General features: G+C 42.2%; 1 protein-coding gene across 6 annotated transcripts in view; it reads left to right on the top strand.

The window, feature by feature from the left end:
- Positions 1-23,526, top strand: part of LOC138749742 (coronin-6-like) — a 184,357-nt gene extending 160,831 nt beyond the window's left edge. For 5 of the 6 annotated variants that reach the window (XM_069911542.1, XM_069911546.1, XM_069911544.1 and 2 more), the window contains 5 exons: positions 6,120-6,224; positions 6,836-6,981; positions 10,126-10,183; positions 12,433-12,663; positions 14,636-17,972. In XM_069911542.1, the coding sequence (XP_069767643.1) occupies positions 6,120-6,224; positions 6,836-6,981; positions 10,126-10,183; positions 12,433-12,663; positions 14,636-14,758 (663 nt within the window). In that variant the 3' untranslated portion in view covers positions 14,759-17,972. Of the gene's footprint in view, positions 1-6,119; positions 6,225-6,835; positions 6,982-10,125; positions 10,184-12,432; positions 12,664-14,635; positions 17,973-23,023 lie in introns of those variants that run through there. The other variant, XM_069911543.1, reaches the window with a different exon arrangement.
- The last annotated feature ends 2,205 nt before the right edge of the window (positions 23,527-25,731 follow it).

Raw genomic sequence — 25,731 nt, 5'->3', positions numbered from 1 at the left:
CCTTGTGTGAAATCGTGTTGGGATTGGTGATTCATCAAGGATCCTGGCTCCTCTTGGAAGGAAAGCTGACAAATACATTCATGCACTGAAATCCCATGAAGCTGGATACGCACGGCGATCGCCACCCACTGTGGCAGCTCACAGCCCAGGGATGGTGCCTTTGCGGTCTTGGCGACTCTGCTTTCCTTATTGGTACAATTATCCGTGAAAATCAATGTCTTCTTCGCTTCACAATCTCTTACTGTCTATTTAGAATAGATGATCCTCCTTGGCATTGGTTCTCTGTCCAAAATAAATTGCAATTCAATCCACCAAAGATACTTGTAAATGTAAAAGCCTTTTAAAACTCAACTGTACACCTGTTCCCTCAGCCCCCCAGCTCTGGTGGGTATAGTCACTGCCCTTCCACAGCTGCCTTGTAACTACTATTCATTTTCAAACACAACAAGCGGGGCCACTTAAATCAAAGCTCTAAGGATCAAGGGTTCAAACCTTAACCACTCATGTCTCCATAGCATCCACCTCCTCCATCATCCAGTCAAAGTTCACAGTGGCTTCACAAAAACATGCATCTATTTAAAATGTGGATGAGATCACATTTCAATGTCCATGATCCCAGAACTTAAAGCCATTTGTTTAACTTCTATCAAGTGAAGGGAAGAATTTTAAGGCAATAATTATCAGAGGGCATTTTTTCAGTAATGTTGCACCCCAATAGGGAGTTGATGGAGAAAAGGACGGTTGTTATGTTGATCAACAGCATGTGCTCTCGAGTTCCAGAGGTTCGAGGGGGTCTTAGTATTTGGACTGAGTGTCTGTTGGGACTGCGTGTTGGGAGTCCAGTTTTTGGAAATGCCACAGGTTCAACAGCAAGAAATCAGACTCTCCATGTCTGGAGGGTTCACGGGACCTTGGATCAGAAGGCGCCGGATGCTTGTTCGAGGTTCTGATGTCGCACAACAGGAGGTTGGCTGGTGGCAGGAGGAATTGGCCTGTCTTGTGGCAGGAGGCTGTGTCTGCTATGGCCTGTCTCTGGCCATCTCTGGTTCCATGGTTGTTGTCTCAGCTGTCGTGTGGGACGGGAAACAAGTTTGGTGGGTTCAAAGAGCAACGAATCTGGACACAGGCTGAACACAGGAAGGATCTTTATTAAAACACACATAAAGGGATCACAATAGGGATAATACACACTAGTACTCTCAATTACACAACACAGTATTATCAGTCATGTCAGGCCTTAACACTACCGATACTAGCAACTGCTTATACAAGCACAGAACAGCCCAGTCACATCGGAATCAAATATGCGCAACTGTGTACAGATCTATAACAACCAAGGATTACAATGCACTACCCAACATTCTTTGCCTAGCGTGGGTCAGCTCCAATGCTATCTATAACACTAATGTACAACAGCCCCAATCCCTACGTAGGGCACACCTTGCCAATGACACCTCCAGCATTGTCCATAGTCACAACCTGGAGTGGTGCAGGGTTCAACACAGGTCCAAAGAGCAAAAGAGAGAGAACTACTCCACATGGTGGATTTTATGGTACATTAGTGTGGAGGTTCCGGCCCATGTAATCACTAGGCGGCCAATGGTCATGCGTGCACCAATGGGGGAACGGAGTCCAAACTTGAATTAGCAGGTGATGCGACTTCCGACTCGGTTCCAGTCGGTGAGGTCACGTGGCCCTCCACAATCCACATTCCCACCAGGTTCCTGATGGAGAGGTCACATGGCCCTCCACAATCTACTCTACATCAGCCTGGGCCTGCCTGCCTCTCCATGCTACGTGATTGAAGCAGCATCCTGTGATTATCTGCTTCCTGTGAACTGTTCTGTGCACTGTCGATATTAAAAAGGAGAAGTTGGGTGTTCTGGGAAACTATTAAAGTAGTTTAGGGTGAAGTGCAGACAAATGGGAGTAGTTCAGATGGATAACTTGGACAGAAGGTCCTATTCCGATGTTGTACAGCTCCCAGGGCAATGGAATCTATCCCAGGTTACTGAGGGAGGCAAGGAAGGAGATTGTTGGAGCCTTTCAGAGATTCTTGTTTCCTCTTTTACTCCAGGTGTGGGTCTGAGAAGACAGGAGCATTTGTTTCAGAGGGGTAACGGATTATCTGGGAAATTATTGGCCAGTGACTTGCATCAGTGAAGGGAAATTGTTGATTCTTTGGGACAATATTTGGGCATGTTTGGAAAAGCTGTCGGGGGTTGGCAGAGGAGGCCTGTCTCGTACATTTGTTTCAGTGTTTTGGAGGAAGTAGAAAGGTTGACTGATGTGGGGAGGGCAGCGGATGTTGTCTCTAGACATTAGTAATGTATTTGATGAGATCCTTCATAGACAGCTGGCCTAGTAGATTATGTCACATGGCATCCATGGTGAGTTGCTAAATCTGATCCAAAATCGGCCAAGTCAGAAATCTGAGCTCAGCAGTGGAGGGGTCTTTTTCACTACTGGAGGTCTGTGACCAGTGCCGCCCAAAGGAAGAGGGGAGAAGAGACTAGGGATGGATCTTTTTTGAATGTTGATCGCTTTCCCAACACAGTGCAAGGCACGGACAGAGTCAATGGAGGTTGGTCTGTGTGTTGGCCTGAGCTGTGTTTACACCTCTCTGCGGTTTCTTGCTTAGGCTGAGCTGTCCCTATCCTACACTATCTAGACAAGACACTATCTATGGTGCATTGCAAAAATTTTGGTAAGTGAAATTGGAAACGCTTTGAACTCCCTGGACTTCTGAGGAAGTGGAGGTGTTAATAGTGTCAACCAGCACATGTGGTTGGTGATATTCACTCCCAGGAAGCTCTCCCAGGTAAGTTTATTATTCTCCAAATGTTTCAATATTTTGCCATGGTTGATGATGTCCGCCAACGAGCTCCAACTTTTTGATCAAATCACCATTGCACAGGGTTCCTCCCTCAATGTTGACAAATATCCCCCTGATATTCCACTCAAAGCCACACGGTATAATTTGAGGAGCATTAAAGTAATCTGACTGGACAGCAAATGATTTTATTTTTGTTCAGAGATCAGATCAGCTTCAGTGCTTTGAGCTTTGTGTTGAATGGCCATCTGGCCACTTTGTAACATGGAAGCGCTTCTAAGGGGAAGGAGTGGACAATTATTATTCGTTCCCTTTTGCAATCTCAACATAATTTATCTCCCATCAAGTCAGGAGGGAAGAAGAGAGAGACCATCTCAAATTCCCAAAATAAATTCCATTAGCATGGGTTTATAACCACTGCTTACACTTCTCCAATGAACGGCTGTGTGGCTGTCTGTTATTCCTCTCACCACCACCAGGTGGAGCTCCAGGCCTGTCTTGCTGCTTGCTTCCCCCCAACAACAGTAGAAAAATATTGCTTCAGGTTCGAAAATGGATTCTCACCCATCGTTATGAGTTCAGACTGAAATAAATATCTCCCAACTGGATTGGTGGTGTTCTCTTGTCGTTAATCTATCGTCTCCTTCAGGGGAAGCGGGCCTTACATTGGGAACCCTCTTCACTGCAGGATACACAGAACGAGTCAGAGAGAGCCAGGGATGAAGACAGCTAATGGTGTTAATTAGAGCGGTCCCAGGGTCAGAAGGCATCAACCATTACTGGGCAATCAATAGTCAAAATCGGTATCTATTATTCTCTAAACAAAAGCAAAACAGTGAGAAATAAAGGGAACATATGTAAGGGAAAACAAGCAAATACACTTCTATAGCTGCTATTATAAAAATTTGTATAGCAATTGGAACCAGAGTGATTCAGTATGGACTATAGACACAAGCAAGAGCAGAGGGCGGGAGGGTGGTTGTGGATGGGGCAGATGGTAATTGGTGTGTTCCAATGCGTTGCTCTAACATGGATGAAGCCTCAAGAGCTGTCACAGGAAATACATCAGAAGTAATTTAGGACAAATGAAGATGAATCATACTGAGTGAAAGAAGAGGTGATTGGAGTTGAAACATCCTCCTGTGCCAAGAGGAAGCAAGGATGATGAATCCTTTTGCCTTTATAGTCTGCTGTTAGCTGACTCCCTCATTTAAATTGTTCCCTTTCTGGCAGCAGGAGCTGAAAGCTGAATGTCAGGTCACTGGTCCTTCAGTCACAGGGTAACCCACCAGCAGTACTGGACGAGCAGGTGTTGATGCATTAACATAAAGTAATATTAATTTTCTGGCCCGTGCTGTCATCAAATTAGAGATGTGTGTGTCCTTGCTGTCTTGAGCACTGACTTGGTCAGGAGAATGTGTGCCTGAAATGATGAAGGTTTGAAGCTGGCATGGTTAGCGCAACACCTTTATAGCGCCAGTGATCGAGACCTGGATACGAATCCCACACTGTAAGGGTTTTCCCTGGAGGCTCCAGTTTCCTCCCACTGTCTGAAATGTACCGGGGGTGTAGGTTAATTAGGTGTAAATTTGGTGGTATGGACTGAAATGGCCTCTTACCGTGCTGGATGTCTAAATTTAAAAAAAACTCCAAAGATCGAATTTGTATCGAACCTAATGAGTTAGATATCTCAAATATTTCACAAATTATGTTGGCAGAAAGAAATAATCTGTTCCTCTGTCGAACCTTCAGATGGCTCATGAAGTCAGACTGCACAGAACAGGCCCTTCAGCCTAACTTGTTCACGACGTCCAAGTTGGCTTTCTAGGCTCAACCCATGTGGTCCATATCCTTCTAAGACCGTCCTGTCCATAAATCTATCCAGGTCTCTTTTGAATTATGCCCATTTTACTTCTTTCTTTCTTCAAGCAGGTGAGATAAGGAAGGTGCAGAGGCTGTTGTGTGTTTGGATTTTCAGAATGCATTTGGCAAGGCGCTGCACATGAGGCTACTTAAGATAAGAGCAGATAAAGCATTGACAGGAAGCAGAGAGTCAGAATACAGGGATCATATTCTGGTTGGCTGCAATTTGCTAGTGGTATTCCATACAGGACGGAATTGGGGCCGCTTCTTTTTATGTTGTATATTAATGATTTAGATTATGGAATGAATGGCTTTGTGGCCAAGTCTGCAGATAATACAAGGATAGATGGAGGAGCAGGTAATGTTGAGGAAACTGAAGGCTACAGAAGAACTCAGATTAGGAGAACGGGCAAATGAAAGTGTCCGGTCATGAACTTTGGTGGAAAAAATAAATAGGAGGCCTTTTTTCTGAATGGATAGAAAACTGATGCAAAGGGACCTGCAAGTCCTTGTTCAGGACAGCCTGAAGGTAAACTTGCATATTGAGTCGGTGGTGAGGAAGGAAAATGCAATGCTGGCATTCATTTCAAGAGGAATAGAGGACAAGAACAGGGATGTGATGTTGAGGCTTTATAAGGCCCTGGCGAGACCTCACTTGGAGAATTGTGAGCAGTTTTGGGATCCTCATTTAAGAAAGCAAGTGCTGGCATTGGAGAGGGTTTAGAGGAGGTTCACAAGGTTGATTCTTGGAATTAAAGCGATAACGTATGAGGAGTATTGAGATCTCTTGGTGTGTATTCATTGGAATGTATTCATTGGAATATAGGAGAATTAGGGGAGGATATCATGGAAACATTTTGAATGTTGAAAGGTTATTTCCCATAGTGGGAGAGTCTCGGACAAGAGGGCACAATTTCAGGATTGGAACTGGCCACTTAGAACAGAGATGCTTAGGAATTTCTTTAACCAGAGGGTGGTAAATCCATGGAATTTGTTGCCACAGGTGGTTGTGGAGGCCAGGTTCGTGGATGTATTTAAGGCAGAGATGGATAGGTTCTTGATCAGCCAGGGCATCAAAGGCTATGGGGAGAAGGCCAGCCAGTGGGGCTGAGTGTGAAAATTGATCAGCTCATGATTAAATGGCAGGACACACTCAATGGGCTGAACAACCTATTCCTGCTCCCATGTCTTATGGTCAACTTTTATTCAATTTTTTATATTTCCCTCGGATATATTCATTAATTCCCTCTAATTTTCTCAGCAACCACTTTTGGGGGAAGAACAAGCTCAGAAGGAGAGAGAAGTTGCCTGAAATGGGAAATTTAATTAGGCTGCAAACTGCCAGTTTAATCTGTCCTGTAGGTTTGTTCAATGTGGCCTTACACTGTCAGCATAAAATTTTATCTCTTTGCTCTCCATGTAGAAAAACTTTGACGAACCAATGGCGCTTCAGGAGATGGACACCAGTAATGGAGTTCTTCTACCATTTTATGACGCAGATTCTAATATAGTCTATTTGTGTGGAAAGGTGAGTGTTTGCCTCTGTTCTTTTTGTTGATGGCTCGATATGATTAATTCACTGGGCAAACGCATTCTGTTCGTGAAATTGACCTGCATGAAGAATGGCTGGTTTTGTAGCAAAACAACAGTCTGCATTTGTAAATCTCAAGACATTGCAACGTTCTCTACAGCCAAAACAAAAGTACTTTATAAATGTGGGGAACTCTAATGTGGCACGGTTTGCGGTTAGCGGAACGGTATTACAGCGGCAGTGACCCAGGTTCGAATTTGCTGCTGTCTGTAAGGGGTTTGTACATTCTCCTCGTGACAGCGCAGGTTTGCTCCAGTTTTCTGCCACATTCCAAAGGCATATGGGGTTAGTGGGTGTATTTGGGTGGAGTAGGTTTGTGGGCTGGAAGGGCCTGTTACCGTGCTGTATCTCTAAATTTAATTTAAAAGAAAATTAATTAAAAACTATTGTTAACTCCAAAGTAAGCTGCTGCATTTATTTTTGAAGATGTGACTTGTTGAAATTTGGCTGCATTTAGGGCCCCTGAATATAGGGTGGAAAATTAAGAATATTTTGGTCCAGTTACTCTGCCGCTGTTCCTTGGGACACTGATTTCTCTCTACATTTAGGGTGACAGCAGTATTCGGTACTTTGAGATCACACCGGAAGCTCCATACGTTCATTACATTAGCACCTTCAGTAGTAAGGAGCCACAGCGGGGGATGGGCTTCATGATGAAGAGGGGTCTGGATGTCAGCAGATGCGAGATTGCAAGGTCAGTGGCTTCAACCCATCCACGATGGAGTTCTCCACAATTTCACCGGCTGAGAACTAGCCCGAGTTATTGAAATGATGGTGATAATTTCGTTGAAGGTAAATTTTATCTTGAAAATCAGAACAAAAGAGCAGAATATAGATCACAAGCAAGCAGATTGCTTTGTTCACAGAGTTAAATCATTGTTGGTCTGAATTTGGCCCCTTGACCATAAAAGTCTTGAATATATAATGATCCAGTCTCTGTATCTCGGGGTAGAAAATCTCTAAGATGGGTAAGCATTTCAAGTTCAGTCAAGTCAAGTTTATTGTCACCTGATTGCATAAGTACAACCTGATGAAACCGTGTTCTCTGGTCCTCGGTGCAAAACATGTAGACACACAACCAGATGTAACACATGGACAGATAATACATATGCAGGACAGTATTCATATAGACTAATAAATAAATGCTGTTTTGTAAATGTGAGAGTCTCAGATGGACAGTGTGAGCAGTTCCTTTGGTCGTTCAGCATTCTCATGCCCGAGGGAAGAACCTATGTCTCAGTCTGGTGGTACTAGCTTTGATCCTCCTGTATCTCTATCCTGGTGGGAGCAGCTGAAATATGGTGGAAGAGGTCATCAATGATTTTGTGCGCCCTCTTCAGATAACTAATCCGGTTGATCACATCGGGGGGTTAGGTGGGGAGGACAGGGACCCTCCAGTGATCCTCTCTGCCACTCTTATTGTCCTGTGGATCGACCTCCGATCCATTTCTCTGCAGTAACCATGCCACACTGTGATGCAGCCGACCAGGATGCCCTTGATACAAGGTTGACATGGTGGTAGCCAGTAACCTCACCCGCTTCAGTCTTCTCAGGAAGTGCAGTCGCAGTTGTACCTTCCTGACAAGTGAGGAGATATGTGTCCATGATAGGTCATCAGTTTACTGAACTCCAAGGAACTTGGTGTTTTCCACCAGTTACTGATGTCTAATGGCCAGTGATTGCTCCTGGATCTCACGATTATCTCCTTCATCTTGTCCACGTTGAGATTCAGGGTGTTACTCTCGCACCATTTTGCGAGATTTTCCACCTCTTCTCTGTAATACGACTCATCGTTGTTGCTGATGAGGCCGACAACTGTGGCGTCATCTGCAGCCTTGATGACACTGTTGGAGCAGGATTTTAGGGGAAGACATCCTTCCACAACTCTCCCGGCCATCTGATCCCTGATCCCATGGGGTGTGTTGGTGACTGTTTTCCAATCAGAATGTTAATCTTATAGGATGCCACTGTGTTCCTAAGGTTGTGGGAAGCAAATGGACACTGATGGTGTGCAGAGGCAGTGAAACTCAAGGATGGACTTCTTTTAGGGGAGCGTTAATAAAAGGGGGAATGGATTTTGAAAACCTGGAGTTGCTCAAAAGGCATCTCAGCACATTAAAATTAGTCATCAAGACTCAGCAATTGCATACATGGAAAGGGAAACTCTAATTGCAGCCATTGAGCCTGCAGTTGTCCAGTCTCTGGCTTTTTAGCTGCTTGAATGGATTTTCTGCTCCTGAGGTTAGTGGTTATCCCAGGGCACCAGCCTCTTTGTCCCCACTGTGTGTGGCTCCAAGGGGCTGGAGCCACATTTCAGTCAACTGATGCTGGTTGCAGTCATCCTTGTTCCACAAACTAGCTCAGGCTGACCCAGGCACTAAGATGTTGCTAGGGAGCAGTGCCGGGGGGCTTGCTGATGTGCTCAGTGCCATCTCAGTTGATTGGGCAAATCTGGTCCTTGAACACCTACTAGTTCCAGGGAGACCTGAATACGTCTCAGTGGGCAATACTGGCTGGACTACTGCAGGAGTGTGGGTTCCAGAAACAGTGTGTCGGGGCATCATAAATAGGACCTGGTCTATCCAGCACACAGTATCTTTGACCCACTACCATCAGGAAGGAGACAAAGGAGCAGCAAAATTAGGACCGGGAAATAGCTTCTTCCCACAGGCTGGGTGTCTGATGAATGGTATCCTGTAACCAAGTAAACTATTCCAAAATATTTATATATTTTCTATTATACCTTTATGCCTTTACGCGTGTAATTATTATGTGTGCACCTTGGACTGGTTGTATTTGTAGTCAGATGACAATAAACTTGAACCATCGGGGTGAAGCTTATCCATCTGGCGTCCTGCTCTCCCCTTCTGCCCTCAGAATATGCCAAGCACATCACCAATGGGAAACCCACTGGCCTTAGCATTGTGTGGAATAAATGCCTGAACTAGTGGATCAAATTGAAGAAGCAATGGCTGAAATCATCCTGCTCTTTTTTGTTCTGCCAGACTGTGTTATCAGCATTCTGCATCAACCGTTTGAAACTGCTGTTAATGTTTGCTGGAAGAAATTGCTGGACAATTTGCTGTATTTTCAGCATCGCTGTTCCTCTCATTGGGAAAATGCCCTGAGCACAAAATGGCCAGAATTGCAGTAGGCTGATCTGTATTAGGATCGAAAACACAGCTGGATATGGAGCTGTAGCGAGCTGCTACCAAGCTATGGCTCTGCAAAGCCTATAGTGCAGGAGAGGTTATAGCTGCATGCAGGTTAACTCAGAAAGAACACGCGGTTCCCAGAAAGAATGACACAAACCTCAGTTGAGCTTTAACCCTGAGCTTTATTGGGCTCACAGCCCTGCTTTTATTTCTCATTCTGAGGGGCGCGGTCATTGATTGGTGTGTTTGTGATCTGCTCTCCCTGATAGGCTAATTAAGCTCTTTTGGTTGTGGCCAGTTGGAGGGCAGCGCTGCGGGCCTCATGCAGCCTGCTGGATCGTCGCGTTCGTCCTTCATTTTGTGAGGCCCCGTGGGGGAGCTGCGAAGGGCTGCCACAGCGCTATCTAGGATCATTTGGATCGTGACTGAGAGCCAACTGTTCATCTCTAACAGTTATCTGAGGGGGCGCAGGTTTTGTCCATTTCCGGGTGGTTTTGAAGTAGTTTCAATTTCCGCACCTTGCCAACCTTTCCCTTCAAACCCTTGCGGTCAACTCTCCCAGATGTGCGTGACACACAGGGCGACGGAGAAATATTTGTGGGAAAATAATCCTGATTATAATCCATTGTGCTCTCCATGTAAATGTGTAGTAGAAACTAATTTGTTGCACTTTTATATTATAGATTTTTCAAATTGCACGAGCGGAAGTGTGAGCCAATTACAATGACAGTGCCTCGGAAGGTCAGTGGAAAAGACCAACGATCCATGCAAGGGGTCCAGAGAGACCGCAGAGCCACCCTCATAGTCATCTAAAAAAGACACAAGCATGCACATCTACTGCATAATGTTATAAGCTCATTAAACATACAATCAAAAGACCTTCTTACCCGTAGATTTGAAAAGCACCATTCAGTGAAACCTGATCGGCGGCAAACGCTGTGATGGTAGTAAACACACCAAAATGCTGGACAATCTCAGCCGGTCTTTTCAGCATCCATAGGAGACAAAGATATATCGCTGACGTTTCGGGCCTGAGCCCTTCTTCAAGGAAACATCAGAAAAGGCAGAAGAAGGAGATCTCAGAAAGTCTCAGAATTCAAACAATGGGGGGGGAGGAATCTAGACCAACAAAAGGTGTTCATTGAATAAGGGATTAGGTGAGAATTTACCACGTCTGTGTGAAAGGAGACAGGGAAATGAGAGCCGACAGCAGCAGAAGCTGGGGGGGGTGGGGGGGTGTTTAACTGAAAGCCAGAGAAGTCGATATTAATGCCATCCGGTTGGAGGGTGCCCAGTGGGAAGATGTTGTTCTTCCAATTTACAGGTGATCTCAGTCTGGCAGTACATGAGACCACGGACAGACGTGTCATAGACAAAAGTTGCAATGAATATAAACACAAAATAATTTTTCCAAAAAGCTCAAGAGATTTATCAAAGATAAAGTTCACTGCAGCTGACGTGGACATTTACCCCCTCCATAAATCTTCGTCCGCGAAGCCAAGCCAAAGAAGAAGAAACATCCATGTTCAATTATTTTTCACAGACAAAAACTTTGGCTGTCAAACCTTTTAGGCTTAATTTGTCTGGTCTCTAACCCTCAATTTGCCTCGGGGTTGGGGAGTGAAAGGGATTAGCTTGACAAAAATGAGGAATTGTTAAAATTTAGACAGATAGCTCGGTACCAGGCCCTTCCAGCCCACGAGCCCACGCCCCCCCCCCCCCCGCAAATACACCAATTAACTTACACTCTCTGGACATCTGTTTTTGAAGGGCTGGAGGAATCCCAGGAAGAATTACAGCGCTGGATTCGAACCTGGGTCGCTGGTCCTGTAATTCTTCTTTTCTTTGGCTTGGCTTCGCGGACGAAGATTTATGGAGGGGGTAAAAAGTCCACGTCAGCTGCAGGCTCGTTTGTGGCTGACAAGTCCGATGCGGGACAAGTCCTGTAATAGCGTCACATTAACCCATGTTAACAATTGTAATGTTTTTGTTTGGTTCCAGTGTACAACCCCATACCTGCATGGAATCTCTTTTAGTTAAGTGAAAGAGACCCAAAACCTTCAGAAAGTAAATTGAATACGGCTTGCCCTCTCTGGCACATACAGCCAATGGTTCTCAGGCACTTCCTGATGTGATCAGTGTTTCACAGCTTACTGATTGATGCAGGGAAGTCTCCATAGAGGGAACTGGTTTTGCGAAGCTCCCTCTCCTTTACCACAGCAATTTGCTTGTCGAGGTTCTCTGTTTATTTTGTTGTACACTGGGATCCAAAGATACTGGAGAATAATTATCAAGGTAGGGAGACAGAACTGAGATTTAATCATTTGGAGATATGACACGGTAACAGGCCATATTCCCCACGAGTCCGTGCCACCCAAATAACCCATGTGACCCATTAACCTACCAAGCCTGTACAGCTTTGGAATATGGGAGAAAACTGAGGTTCCCAGAGGAAACCCATGCAGTCCCAGAGGGAACGTACAAACCCCTTACAGACTGTGGCAGATTTGAACCTGGGTCACTGGTGTTGCGGAAGCATTGTGCTGACTGTGCCACTAGCTGCCACCTTTCAGCAAGATAATTAATTTAAACTCCTGCGCCCTTGATTATTTCCAGCAAAAATGTAATTGCATTTTCAGGTACTGTATTTAACTTTGACCATTTTATATGGGCACGTTCAACAAACACATTTACGAATATTTGCAGGTTTTGTTAATATCCCTAGTAATTACTGCCACTGCCATCCTCCCCCGCACATGCATCTTGCAATAGCTCACAGTGATTGTTCGCTGTGATTTTATTTATGCTAAACTATCCATAAGCAGTTCATTGTGCTGACTCCAGACACAAATCACAGAACATCTTAGTGCAAGGATTTAAAGCCTGCAGTGTTGAGGAGCAGTTCACACTCTGTGCACATCCAGAGCCTCTAATGTGGTCATCTCTCCAAAGTGATCACTAATCTTCTCTGTCCTCTTTGTCTTCTGCAGTCTGATCTTTTCCAAGATGACCTGTACCCCGATACCCAGGGTCCCGAAGCAGCATTAGAAGCCGAGGAGTGGATTGCAGGGAAAAACGCAGACCCCGTGCTGATCTCGCTGAGAGACGGTTACATTCCACCGAAAAACCGAGAACTTAAATTTGCCAAAAGGAACATTCTGGACAACAAGCCTCCTCTCGGACCCCGCCGCAGTTACTCTACTTGTGAATCAAACTTTTCTGTAGGTTTCCTGAGAAACTATCATTGCTCTTTCATCGTGTTTGAGTTAAGTGTCTGTCTGATATAGGTGATGGCAGAATTAGTGAGATGGCGGCACAGCCATTTGAGATAGTCTCCACGTCCCCAGGTCAAAGAGGAAGATTAACACGAGCTAGGGTTTCCCTTCATGATCAGGCCACCAAACAAGTTTGTGGGACATAGCTTAAAGATGAAATCTGACAACCACAAACAATTTCCAGCTGTTGGCCGTCAAATTGCAGCAGCTACAGTTATGTGCTACAAACATTTCCTGGTGCTGTATTTCAAATGTACATGGATTCTATCAATTGTTCCTTCCCACTTCTTTTACCCAAGGTAAGGTATGGAAGGTATGGTCATTAAAACTGGATCCCAGACTACTTTCGTGAATTGATGTCTTAGACACAGGACGAGATTGGAGGAATCTTCCCATTGGATAGAAACATAGAAAGGACACGTTTATTCCACTGGGTTATTGAACAAGGAAAAAGAAGCCTCGGACTTGCGAGATACAAGCTGAATGGAACAGCTCAGTTTTTCCAGGTTAGGAGTTAGAGTTATCCAGAATTTGAGAAATCGGCATCCTCAAGCAACCGGCAAAAAAAAATTGTGGTTAAAAAAATACGGGTTTAAAATTGGCGTGGCTCGCCGTTAGTTCACCCATCACACAGCACGCAATCTCAAGCAACTGGAAAATTCACTGATATGGCACTACCAATCCCCATAGGTTCCAGATACCAGGGGTTTTTACTGTATTTAGAAATGATTAACTCATTACCACTGACCACCTTTGTGGTAATGTTTAATGTTTAATGTCAACAGCAATATTTATTACTCCATTTTTCGAAAAATGAGATTGAGTGAAGGAGATTGAGCATGTTTTATTTTTTCAAGCTGGAAATCATTGTTTAATCATTTCGATTTTGGTGCCTCTTTAAATTTCAGCCCCTCTTTGAGGTCAGACACGTGACACAGTGGCATAGCAGTTATTGCTGATCTCAGTTCTCAGGCTTTGGTTTGGGGAATGTCCCTGCTACATTTTCACATTCTCCCTGCAACTACATGGCTTTTTGCTGGGGCCTTTAGCTTCCACCCAGATCCCCAATATCCACTGGTGGGCTACATGGGTTTTGTAAATTACCCCTCAGTGCGGGTAAAGGATACAAGGACATTTGATGGGCATAGGATTTGGAGGACAAATAACTAACCCTAACCCTTTCATTGTTACGTCTCTGAGTTGTGTGGTCAAAATATTCTTCTGGATATTAAATGGAAACCATCTACCTGATAATCAAGACAAACAAGTTTCCCCAGCGATAACTAATCCAAGCATTGTCCGATTTTGTTTTAATGTGCCTGTGATGTTACTGGCTGCTCAATAGCCAAGGTGCAAAAGATCTGGTTTGAGCAGTTTTGAAGGGGTGCTGATCATGTTGGAGGTTTGGATCTGGAGCTTGGGTTGCCAGTAATTTGGACTGTGTGGCTGCAGGTGAATCCATGAATGCAGTATTTCTGGGGCTGGGGGTGGGGTGGGGTGGGGTATCTCTTTTGCTTCTCTTTCTCTGACTATAAGAGGCACCGGGCAATTTCTGTTGATGGTGAATCAGACTAAAATCAATTTTTTTGTGTAATAATGAACCTGTTTTATTACCTGACAATAAAGGAATCTTGAATCTTAATATCTGAAAGGAATACTTTGAGCTGGTGGAAAATTGGGGAATGGACTTTGGGTTTTATTGCCCAAATTATTTAATTCAATCTAATGTTGCACTGAACGCAAACCTGATTAACTCATTACCACTGACCACCTTTGAGGTAATGTTTAATGTCAATTGCATTTGACATTTAATTTGTGTTTTTTTTTCATTCAATTACAGTCGCCAGCTCTTTTGTCAGAGATTTATTCTTAAATTACAGGTGTCTATTACTGATTTCTTTCTCTTCTTTGTCCCTAGCGTGTAACTGTGGAGGAGTTAATGGATGAAGTTAAATCACTGAAGGTGATTGTCCAGTCCCAGGAGAGACGCATTACTGATCTAGAAAACAAGCTCTCAAAGTTCACCAATGGCACTGCTTAATTCTACCACCCACATTAGCATGCACTCCAAGATATCAGTGCTTCCTGCCAAGCCCATACAACTTATTGTTGTCCACCACCAACAATTGGTGGCAAACAACAGTAGCTTTTACAACAATCTACATAACTGTATGCATATTCTTAACTCCGGTGAGACAAGATCACATGGAAGTATTTAATGTTTTGTTCTGGAGTTTAATCGAAGAATTCACGGGAAATGTAACGCAAAGTTTGGGAAATGCAGGGAACTAAAGGTCAAAGCTACACCTGATCAGTGTTCCTACATGAGGTCATGAACTACTATTGTTAGTGAGAATCAAGCTCTCTCTGAGCTGACAGCTTGCACGCAAGTGCTGGGGTATTACTTTGTAGTGAAGAGGGGAAGGAAAACGAGATGCCCTCCACAGGAGCTCCATCAGGATCACCTGGTCATGTCGAGGGCATTGGTGAACTGTGGGAGGGTGAACGGCAACTTTTTTCAGGTGTGGGATTCGTTAAAACAATGTATGTTTCAAACAATCTCCAGGCTAATATCTTGACATACTTTTTCAGCTGCTAGCTGCATTGCTTTTAGCAGAAAAAGTCTGCTGTGTCTGCATTCTGCTCAGGTGTAATCAAATAATTCTTTATGGATCTAATTTAAAGCTCACGATATGCACTGTGGAAAGTTGGGGCAGTTTTTTTGCATTTGGTAAAAGTGGTGTTTTATAATATTTGGAGATGAGACTCTGAAACAGGAGGATGAGATGGTTTGCCTGATATTTTGTGAAACAAATTTGTTTGTGCTGTCAGTCCAGAAGCAGTGATGTGTGATGTCAGCAAGCCCAAAAGAGCCTTCTCTGTTATTATCTCAACATTAGTAAATAAATTCTTTCATTTCAGGAACTCTTCAAACTGAAACCAAGTTCTTTTAAGATTATTCTCAATTGTTATTTAGTTTACAGCCCTGTGCATTCTGGCAAAAAAAAGCTACAGTATTTTATTTTTGATGTGGTTTTCTAACAGTTCTTTGCACAATGCAGCTCTGGATTACAGTTATTGCTCTCATCTGAAATATTGCACATTTTATCTTCTTTCTCTGCCAATGATAAGTACTATGTTTACTGCTGTGAACACAATAGCCTCATCTTGCGCATAAAGCTATCAAATGCATGGCATTTGTCAGCATATAAAAGAACACATCTTCTGCCTTGTGCTCGGCTTAGAGATACCAAATGGAGGTTCATCTTGTTCTGATCCCAGTAGAGAATGGTTCAAATATAGATCTTAAATCTGGTTGCATTTACAATCCCTGCTTTCAGTTGGCATTTCACATTGGGAAGAAGCAATGAGAGTCAGGGTGGGGTGAGAGAGAGAGATTGAGAGAGAGAGAGAAATGCTTTGGAAGTTGACTTTCCAAAACTGGGAAGTGTCGAAAATTTCCAAGTCCCAAATAGATACGTATAGAGAGAGAACAAGGACTAATGGTTCTTGAGAGTGGATCCATTCAGTTGACCAAATTTACATTGTATGCTGTTCTCTCTCTCTCTCTCTCCTCCATCTCTGTTTTCCTCTCATTACTTAGAAATGGATGTTAGACACAAGGAACTGTTGTGCATAATACTATATAATCCTGCTTCCAGTCAGATGTTCTTAAGTGATCTTGTGCAGAGCTTAATGTTTGACTAACAATAGTAATCCACTACATTTATAACAAGTTTTCGTGCCATTTTTACATTCAGCAAAGCTCATTAAGTGTTGATGATGGTTTTGCCAAATATCATTGCTAATACTTCTGTCAATTTGATGTTTGTGTCTGTCTTGTGATCACTTGTGCTGCTTTTAAATGTCACTGTGCATCGAGACCCAATTATAAACATATTCCTGTCCTCACGTCCAAAAGTAATTGGACCTGTTTTCTTTTTAAAACTATATTTGTGGGCTAAAGAAAAAGGAATCATCTTAAAATTTGAATGTTTTAAAAACTGTAGATGTATCTTGTCCATTTTCAAATATTTGCTGTGACTGTGCTAGATTCAATTTTATTAGAGGCAGGAGAGTAAAATGTAAAAAAGATATCCTTGCATAACTTTTCTTGGAAAACAAATAAAAGCTGGCAATGTGGAAATCTGCGGTTAGAAGAACTCAGCCAATCATCAGGGCAGTCTTTGACCTGAAGTGGCGCCTGGTTTCTCTTCCACAGGTGCTGCTCCACCAGCTGCTTTATTCCCCCCCCCCCCCCCCCAGTATTTCAGTTTTTGTAGCACACAAGTTTTTGAAAAATTGTAGAGTTGTTATTTATGAACTTTATTTGTAACAGTGTGGTACTAGACAAAGTAAACAATTGTATTGACTCCTGAATTGTTGTTAGCATTGACAGATTGCTCACTGACCTGCTGAGGTGTGTCCGAAAATGCTATTCTAATTTTCCTAATGTTAAACATACCTTTCAGAATACAGGAGGCTGGCTGGAAATGCAGATTGTGAATGATGTAAAGGTTTACCAGCCCAGAATCAGAATCAAAGAGGATTCAGGGTGCTGAAGGGCTGTGAAACTAAAACTACCATTGGCCTTGGTTGTAGGGTAAGATTTGCTGTTAGTCGTACACACAGAACCATGGAAATGAACTATTCAGTGGAAAATCAAGTCACTAGGGGTGGTGAATAAGAAATATCTGTTGAACATGCTTGTTTCACCGAAGGTCATTGTCTACAACTGTGGAATGTTCAGTAGCTTGTATGCCAGAGTATTTAATGTGTTTTGTATCACACCCAGAGAGAATCTGACATTCACAATTGAGGTCAAACTTGGAATCCTGTTAATCTTTGTAGCACCACAGAGAGAATCATTTCATTGAGAAGAATGTTTAAACCTGTCCTCTGAAACAATTTTTTGGTCTCCAGTCCCCGAGCCAATTTTAGATTTAATTTGATACTTAATTTGATTTAATTTTGAATGGTAATGTTAAGCTTTTCAAAACTAACCATTAAATCATCTATGCATATTGGTATCCTGTAACTTAACCTACTCTCTGGAGACATGCGAATGGATACATGAAGTCTTATTGGATACATAAACCTGGTTATTTACTCTGGCAGTGTGCTGTCTATTGTGGGCTACTGATAATGAACTGGGTTTTGAAAACATCCAAATGGTGAATACCACATGAGCATTTAATTAAGAAGAAATTATTCTCATTGTCCATAATAAAGATCTAGAAACTTTCCTTCTCCAATCAGTGAAATGCTTTTTTTCTGTTTCTTCAAGGCTCTGTAACTTCAGTGAAATGGTGCCCTTTGCAGTGAAACCTTTTGTTCAAGTCTGAGAATTGGTTTCTCTGAGCTTTTTTGTTCATCAGTATAGCTTGACTTTTTTTTCCACTTTATCACACTAGTTGAGATTTAGTACAAGGGATAATATTGGAAATCTGAAATAAATCCATCAATCTTGCATTATGATTGAAATTGGACCGTTGTTATTCTCAGTGATCAAAACACTGGGTAAAAATGACAGGCTTTGAGACCAATGTATCCAGTTGGTTCTGGAACAGATGGTTGAAAGAATGAGGACAAATTATTGGTCCTGATTCAATTGACCTGAGGCATCGACCATCCTTCTGTCCTCACGTGTCACCTGAGCCATTGAGTTCTTCCACTTTGGTTTTGGGCTCATGGGCTTTGTTGTCTTTAAGTACCAACGAAAGAAGCAGGGCCAAATTAAAAGTCTTATCTCATCCCCTAAATAACTGGAAAATAGCTCTTCAAACATATGAAAATAATTTCCAGCTTCGCTGACACAACCTAGGCATTCAATAGATTCAATACAGACAAGGACAGAAGGTAAGATGATATGAAAATAGTAAGGAATATATAGATTTATAACATTTTAACCATCAATTTCATGATGTTACAGTAGACATTTTTTAAAACATGAAGTATGTTGCACATTAGTGTCATGAATGTTTTAAACTCAAATTCCCTGTCATGTTTTCAGTGCTAGAAGCTCGTTGCGTCAATATCTTCCAATCCCATCTTTAGAGCAATCTTTTCTGATTCACATATTGGTTTCTTCAGTAGGTTTGAGCATTATAGAGCACTTTAGCAAATTATCGCAAGTAGCCCCTGAGATGGAGCAGCTGCCAAAGAGTATTTTGTGTATTCTTTGAGTCGCCCTCTCCAAGTTCCTGCTTCTGGCACAAGACATTCGCCCTAAGTTTGTATTGTGTTTAGTCTTTCAAGGTGGTTACCAAATTGGTCATTTCAATGGTTGATGTGCAATGAAGGAATCAAATACTTTTAGTGAAATAAGTGGAATAATTGATATCTAGCAGTGCAAAATGTCTAAATCCTCTTTGCTCTTCAGAGGCCTAATGTCCAGGGTTTTCTTTCTGGAGCTCATGTGCTTCAGAGTTCATTCTATCAAGTGTGATGTATGCAGGAATACCATTTATCAGGACACTAAGTAACATTGCTTCAGGTTCTGATCTCAGCAAATCAGGTTGAACAAGTTAGTCAAGCCGATTTTATCCTTTGTAAAATATCTGAAACAAATGTCTGTTTTCAATTATGGATGATCTGGAATCATTTGACACAGCATGAAAGCTTTACTCTCATGGTGACTATACCCGTAAAGATATAAATATAAAGATATACACTGCATCCTTCATATGAACCAAGTCTCTCATATAAGCTGCACCAGAAGCAAATAAATGTATCTTAGATGTATACCCATTCACATGCACTAATCCCTAATAGCAGAAGTTCTTGAAACCAACATCTTTCATCATATTTTTAAAAATAAATTAGATATTAAAATTTCATGATAAAGTATCGACTCATTAATTAAGGTCTTTATGCCATAAAACTATAAACCTCTGCATTTTCCATGTCTTTTGCTGCCTCAGTCTTCAAAGGGTGTTATCTTGAGAAATAGTAAAACCTTGTAGAGAAAACAAGTCTGTGGAGGGGGTGGGGGTGGGGGGGGGGTGCAGAATGATGTTCTCCCTTCTTAAAATTACTCTAATAATTTAGAAGCTTTCCTTACTCTCATTTTTGGACAATTAATGTTTATCCTTGAGTTACTTGTATCTGGATGACACACAGGAGAGGCCGAAGTCCAAGATCATTGTGCTGTGTAAAACACTGAAGTGCAGTAGTCTTTCACGAAAGAACCATCATGGATGTATTCTACTATTGTAAATAATTAGTCATCGTCATGGCTTCGTGAACGAAGATCCAGGAAGGATCGTAGACATGGGCATGTCCTTCGAGACTGCCCAATGGAATTTTTTTTTAGGTGGAGTGCAGTGTGTTCAGTACTCGCCCCACCCTTTTCATCCGGGATTTATCTGCCATGGCCCAGCACGCTGGGATGGTGACAGCCAGATCCTCGGGTCATAGATGTTATATTAGAAGGATGGCCTGATGAGGCTAACGAGTCCCATCTGCCCGGGTTTGAAATCAGAGTTTTCCTTCTCTTAGGTTGGTTGCCAACCAAAGCTAATGAGCCCAGCCTACCCGTCCAGTTATACCGCCAGACACTCGGTCACGCCGTCTCAGAGCAAACTTGGTGAAAACGGGACAGCAACGAGAAGGTGTTGCTACGGATGCAGTAATGTATCAGAGGCCATTTGCAGTGACCTCCTGCCTGGCAAGCCAGACAGCGACCATGCAGTGATCAGTACAACGACAAAAGGAGAGGCAATGGATTGCACCCTGCGTGAGTGGGACATCAGGCCTAGACCTCACCCACTCCCCCTTAATAAGTAACAACTATGAGATAACCTATCCCACTCTAAAAGACTACAAAATTAGTATAGATATTACTAGGCATTTGTCTCCTAACGCTCTAAATGAATCGAGATGTGTATTTCTTTACTCTAAATAACCATTGTTATTTCAAACCTGGAAGATGCACATCTGCTGAATATCTGTCATCCCATGGTCTTATGTTCAGTGCATATTATTTTTACAAATTACAATTGTTTATATTGGCTACAATTTTTAAAAAATCTTAAGACATATTTGAGACTAATCAATATTGCCAACTCATCAATGGATTTTAGTTTGTCAAAGAACCAAGAATCTAAAGTGGGGTTTCATATCAAGAGATTTATCAAAGATAAAGTTCACTGTGGCTGATGGACTGTGGGTGGACATTGCTAATGGTTTAAAGAACACTAATGACAGCAGGAGTCCCAGAAACACCCGTAAGTATTGAGGAGCAGATTTTGATAAGATCATATGTAGCACCAAGGAAATGAAGAAATAACTTTATATCAGCATGGATAGGAAATTTAAGATTGAAAAATTGATTTGATAATATGGTACGACAACAAAAGAGCTTTAGACTTTACTGGTAAGACTTGCATTTAACAGAGTGGCTTTCAAAAGGTCCCAATGCATGGGCAACATGGAAGAACATGAATGATTCCTCCATTTTCCAAAGATATCAGTATTTATTGATCATGAACAAGTCCTGACATTTGGTGTTTGCAAATGAAGATTACAGTAATGTAATTGATTGCAATTCTTATAAAATGTTAAAGATTTTTTCATTTGCATTTTTGTAGCAGTTCTGTATCACCTTCTGGCATCCAGATTGCCTTTTGACAATGTACTTATCAAATGGGTCAGTTTGAACTTTTGAACAGTCTGCTTAAACTTTTTTTTTCAAAAATGCAAAATATACTGAAACTGGGTAGATGTGCTTTTTGGTTTATTTTCTCTTCAGTGTTCTGATTTGAAAGAGGCAGGTTCATTAAAGAGGGAATTAGATCTATTTCTTCAATTTAAGGGTATTAAAGGTTACGGAGAGAAGGTGGGGACGGGGTACTGAACTTTAAGATCAGCCATGATCTCGTTGAATGGCGGAGCAGGCTCGAAGGGTCGAATGACCTACTCCTGCTCCTATCTTCTATATTTCTATGAAATTAGCCAGAGGGCACTTAAAAATGGCATATTCCCGCACAATATAATCGTACTGATATTCGGTGTCAAGGAGAGAATGAGATACAGGGCATGAACTATCGTATCAAAAGCAGTGTCAACCTCCAGCTGGAAGGTAGGGATGTCATAAAAGACAGGAGGATATACTTTGATTGCTCAGGATTTGGGAGCCAATATTCTCAAAGTTGATTCAGGGGGCATCATTACCAAGTGCTCCACTTAGAGTTCAATGACAGAGTTTCTTGGCGAGGGCAGAAACACCTGATCTGTGGCGGCCTTTTTGTGAAAAATCTTTGTTAAAGAAGATGGCACGTCAGTTTGTAGAATGTATGGATCGGTAATTTGTATGTTAAGCAAGAACATCAGAAAGATATTAACTTGCCATTTCATCAAGAAAATTAAGAAAGACAAGACAGTACAATATTTAAGAAACAAAACTTGTCTGAGAGTATCTTGAAAATATTAAATGCAGGATATTTGCATCAGAAAAGGTTTACCCATGCCATTCATTTAATTTATTTGATGGAAAATGAATTATTTCTGTCCACATATATTCTATGTAATGTCAGGTTTTGAATCACACTGAAAATTATTTACACCTAGATGACCCAATTTCAATACTTCTGTAATATTTCTTTGTAAATTTGAGGTGTTACCTCGGTCACAGCTGGAGGTATTTAGATGAATAATATTAGAAGGTAGATGTTTTTGTGGAACTCAGCAAGGAGATGGGGCTAAAGCTGCAAAGCACCGGTTCACTTGTCTACACTCCCATGGAATGCATCTCCTTTCTGGGGACATAGGAGATCCAAGGGTCTCCTTTACTTCGAGGTGAAAATGTCCAATCCTTGGCACATCTGGCTAATACGTTAATGTACAGGTATTAAAGCGTATTTACTTCAGAAAAAGATCTGCAAAATGTGGTAAGAAAACTAAAACTGCTCATCGTCATTAGGAAATATTCTACTTCATTGTGAGAAGGTTTTCTCCCTATAATCTCAGTCTTGTCAAATGATGCTTTAGATTTGTCAGATTACTTTGCAGATCATCGAAATCATATAATGAGGAATTAAATTTTCAAAGTGTGCACCTGTAACATTTTTGTGGTTTATTGTTTGGATGTATGGAAAGTGGTAATGTCAATTCATGAAGGGTTAACCTTGTATTTCATCATAAACATTAAGTAATTATATTGGTCTGGTGGGTTGCTTTGTAAGTACACTCTCGATCAGGCATCTATATATACATTACCACATCTGAATCAAAATTATATAAAAATATATAATTTGAAAATAAAATATGTTAAAATTAAATATAATGTTCTTTTTTATTCTTAAAGATGTGATTTGGTAGACCATAACTGCATGTTTGAAAGATTGGAGATGGACTAACTCACTGATCAGGGAAGAAGATTTTACAGAGAAAATATAACAGGACAATATTTATCGAAGCACCTTCAGAACTTAAAACATTCCAAAGCACTTCGGAGGGCTGAGGGCAAAGAATGACATGCAACAGGGACTGTTCGGAAGAGTGACCGGAAGCTTTGGTGGATGTGAGGACCTTCCGTGGGAGGGGAATGAGTGATGAGTGAGGGAATTCCAGACTGGCTGGAAGCACAACCACAAGATCTTGGCGTGAAAGGAGGATTCCACCAGAGGAACTGGGAGTTCTGGGATTGGTCTCAGGTTTGAGAATCCAGTTGCAGTGGTAGGAAAAGATAAACTAAATCTGTGCCACAACTAGGCAATATACATTTTGGTGAGAACATAATAGTCGTTGCAGTTTTACACATGGTTATCCCCTCATGTTGATATTGATTAAATTTGATTTGGATTATAATTAAGCTTTTATGATTTTAGTTGTATATATCACTAACAACCTCTCCTGGTCTAACCATCTTGACAGTGCACCTCTGTTTGCTTCCTTAAAGGTCCTGACACAACCCATTCCTCTTCTAGAGGTTACCTCTGCCCCAGAACAGATCCCACTACTCCCAAGAAACCCTGCCTCAGCTCCTCAGCTATACATGCATCTTCTCTATCCTCCTATTGCTACCCTCACAAATGTGTGGCAAATTGAATATTAGACAATAGGTGCTGGAGTAAGCTAATTGGCTCGTCGAGTCAGTGCCGCCATTTATCGGATCATGGCTGATCTTTCTCTTTCAATAACAAATCCCAGCCCTTATCCCCATAACCCTTAACTCCCCTGCCCACAAGAGCCTTATCCAACTCTCTCTTAAATCTATCCAGCGAATCTGCCCCCACCACCCTCTGTGGCAATGCATTCCACAGATCCACAACTCTGGGTAAAAAAAAATTCTAATTTCTGTCTTAAATGGCCTTCCCTGTATTCTTAAAATAATACAGATATTACAACTCTGTGAAACAATCTCTGTGCTCTTGGTTTTAAGTTTAAATTTTAAACTTACACATATATCATGGTAACAGGCCCAAAAAACTGGGCTGCCCAATTACACCCAATTGACAGACATTTTGAACGGCAGGAGGAAACTGGGACACACAGAAGAAGCCCACGCAGGCATGGGGAGGAGGTACAAACTCCTTGCAGACAGCCCCTGATTCGCTGGTGCTGTAACGGCGTACCGCTAACCACTACGCTAATCACGCTGCCATTTTACTGAGGGTCTTACTCTTGCCGTGCTTGTGATTTAAAGGGAAACTGTTGACATCAGGATGCCTTGCAGGACTGCCTCAGAGCTGACCAAGACCGTTGAAACCCCTCCCAATGTCCATGATGTGCTGCAAGAAGCTGATGTTTAACATGATCAAGTGGTTGCAGTGTTCCATGCTGGACACCAGAATTGCCATGACAGGCCACTCGGGGAGAGTCAGGGACCACAGGACAGAAGGCAGTGAATGCCTATTGGTGCAGAGGCATCACATCGAAGCTGGAACTCCCTCCTACATATGGCAGCAGAGCTGTGTGTGTTTGTTGCTGTCAAGCTGCTATGGGGGTGGGGGAGAGGAAGAAGGAGGGGGGCTGTGCCTTTCACATTCAAGGCTGTGCTTTTCACATTCAACATCCTTTTCTCATCTTAAATTTAGATTTAAAAACATTTTAGACCTTCAGCATTGTAACAGGCCCTTCCAGCCCACGAGCCTGTGCCACCCAATTAACGTACAACCCCTGTATGCTTTGAAGGGTGGGAGGAAACCAGAGCGCTCAGTGGAAACCCACGTAGGCATGGGTAGAATGCACAAAATGGAACCCAGGTCACTATAATAGCTAAGCTAACCAGACCACCCCCTACACTAACCATGGTAGCCGTAAAGTGTTGTCAGCTGCATTGGATTTAGTGTGGTCCCATCAGGAAAAGGACAAATTGTGTTTCGTTGCTTCTTCTGACCAGTGACCAATTGCTTGACTCATCTGTGAAGTCCTTATTTGGAGACAGCAGAACACAACAAGGTGAAACCAAAATCAGGTTCAATCCATTTTCAGCGCATACATGTTTGGGTTGCTATAAACTGATGGCTAAGTTTAGCCATGGGATCATGAGACCTTTATTTGAGTAATTCTCCAACCTCCTAAGACTTCCCACTCGCTGTAGACTAACTTCCCAGTAAAATTCCATCAAGAATCAGTTCTTTGTGCAGCTAATCCACTTCCTGATCTCACTTCCAGCATTTGCAGCGGGAAGTAGTCTGGAGCAGACTGACTCAACGACCCGAATACATGGCGTGTGAATAGTCAGGGTGCAATTCTATATATTTCCCTTCATTTCCATCTTCAGAGTTGCCACGGCAACAGTGAGATTTGGAAAAGTAAACAGCTCCTTAGCTTGTGCAATCAATAAATGTTGAAAGCTTTAAAGCCTTAATGTAATCTCCAAGATTTTTCTTTCATTTTTATTCTTCTTGGCAAACGTTTCAAAACAAAGTTGAAAGTTATTACCGTACTTCTTCATACAGCCTGATGTATCTGAAGGAACTAAGTGCACACACACACACACACACACACACACACACACACACGCCTTTATCATTCAGAGCCATGAATACTGGAACAGGGATGTCAAGT

Source organism: Narcine bancroftii, chromosome 14 (assembly GCF_036971445.1).
Source record: "Narcine bancroftii isolate sNarBan1 chromosome 14, sNarBan1.hap1, whole genome shotgun sequence".
In the NCBI taxonomy this organism is placed as follows: Eukaryota; Metazoa; Chordata; class Chondrichthyes; order Torpediniformes; family Narcinidae; genus Narcine; species Narcine bancroftii.
This window is presented reverse-complemented; position numbering and strand designations above follow the sequence as displayed.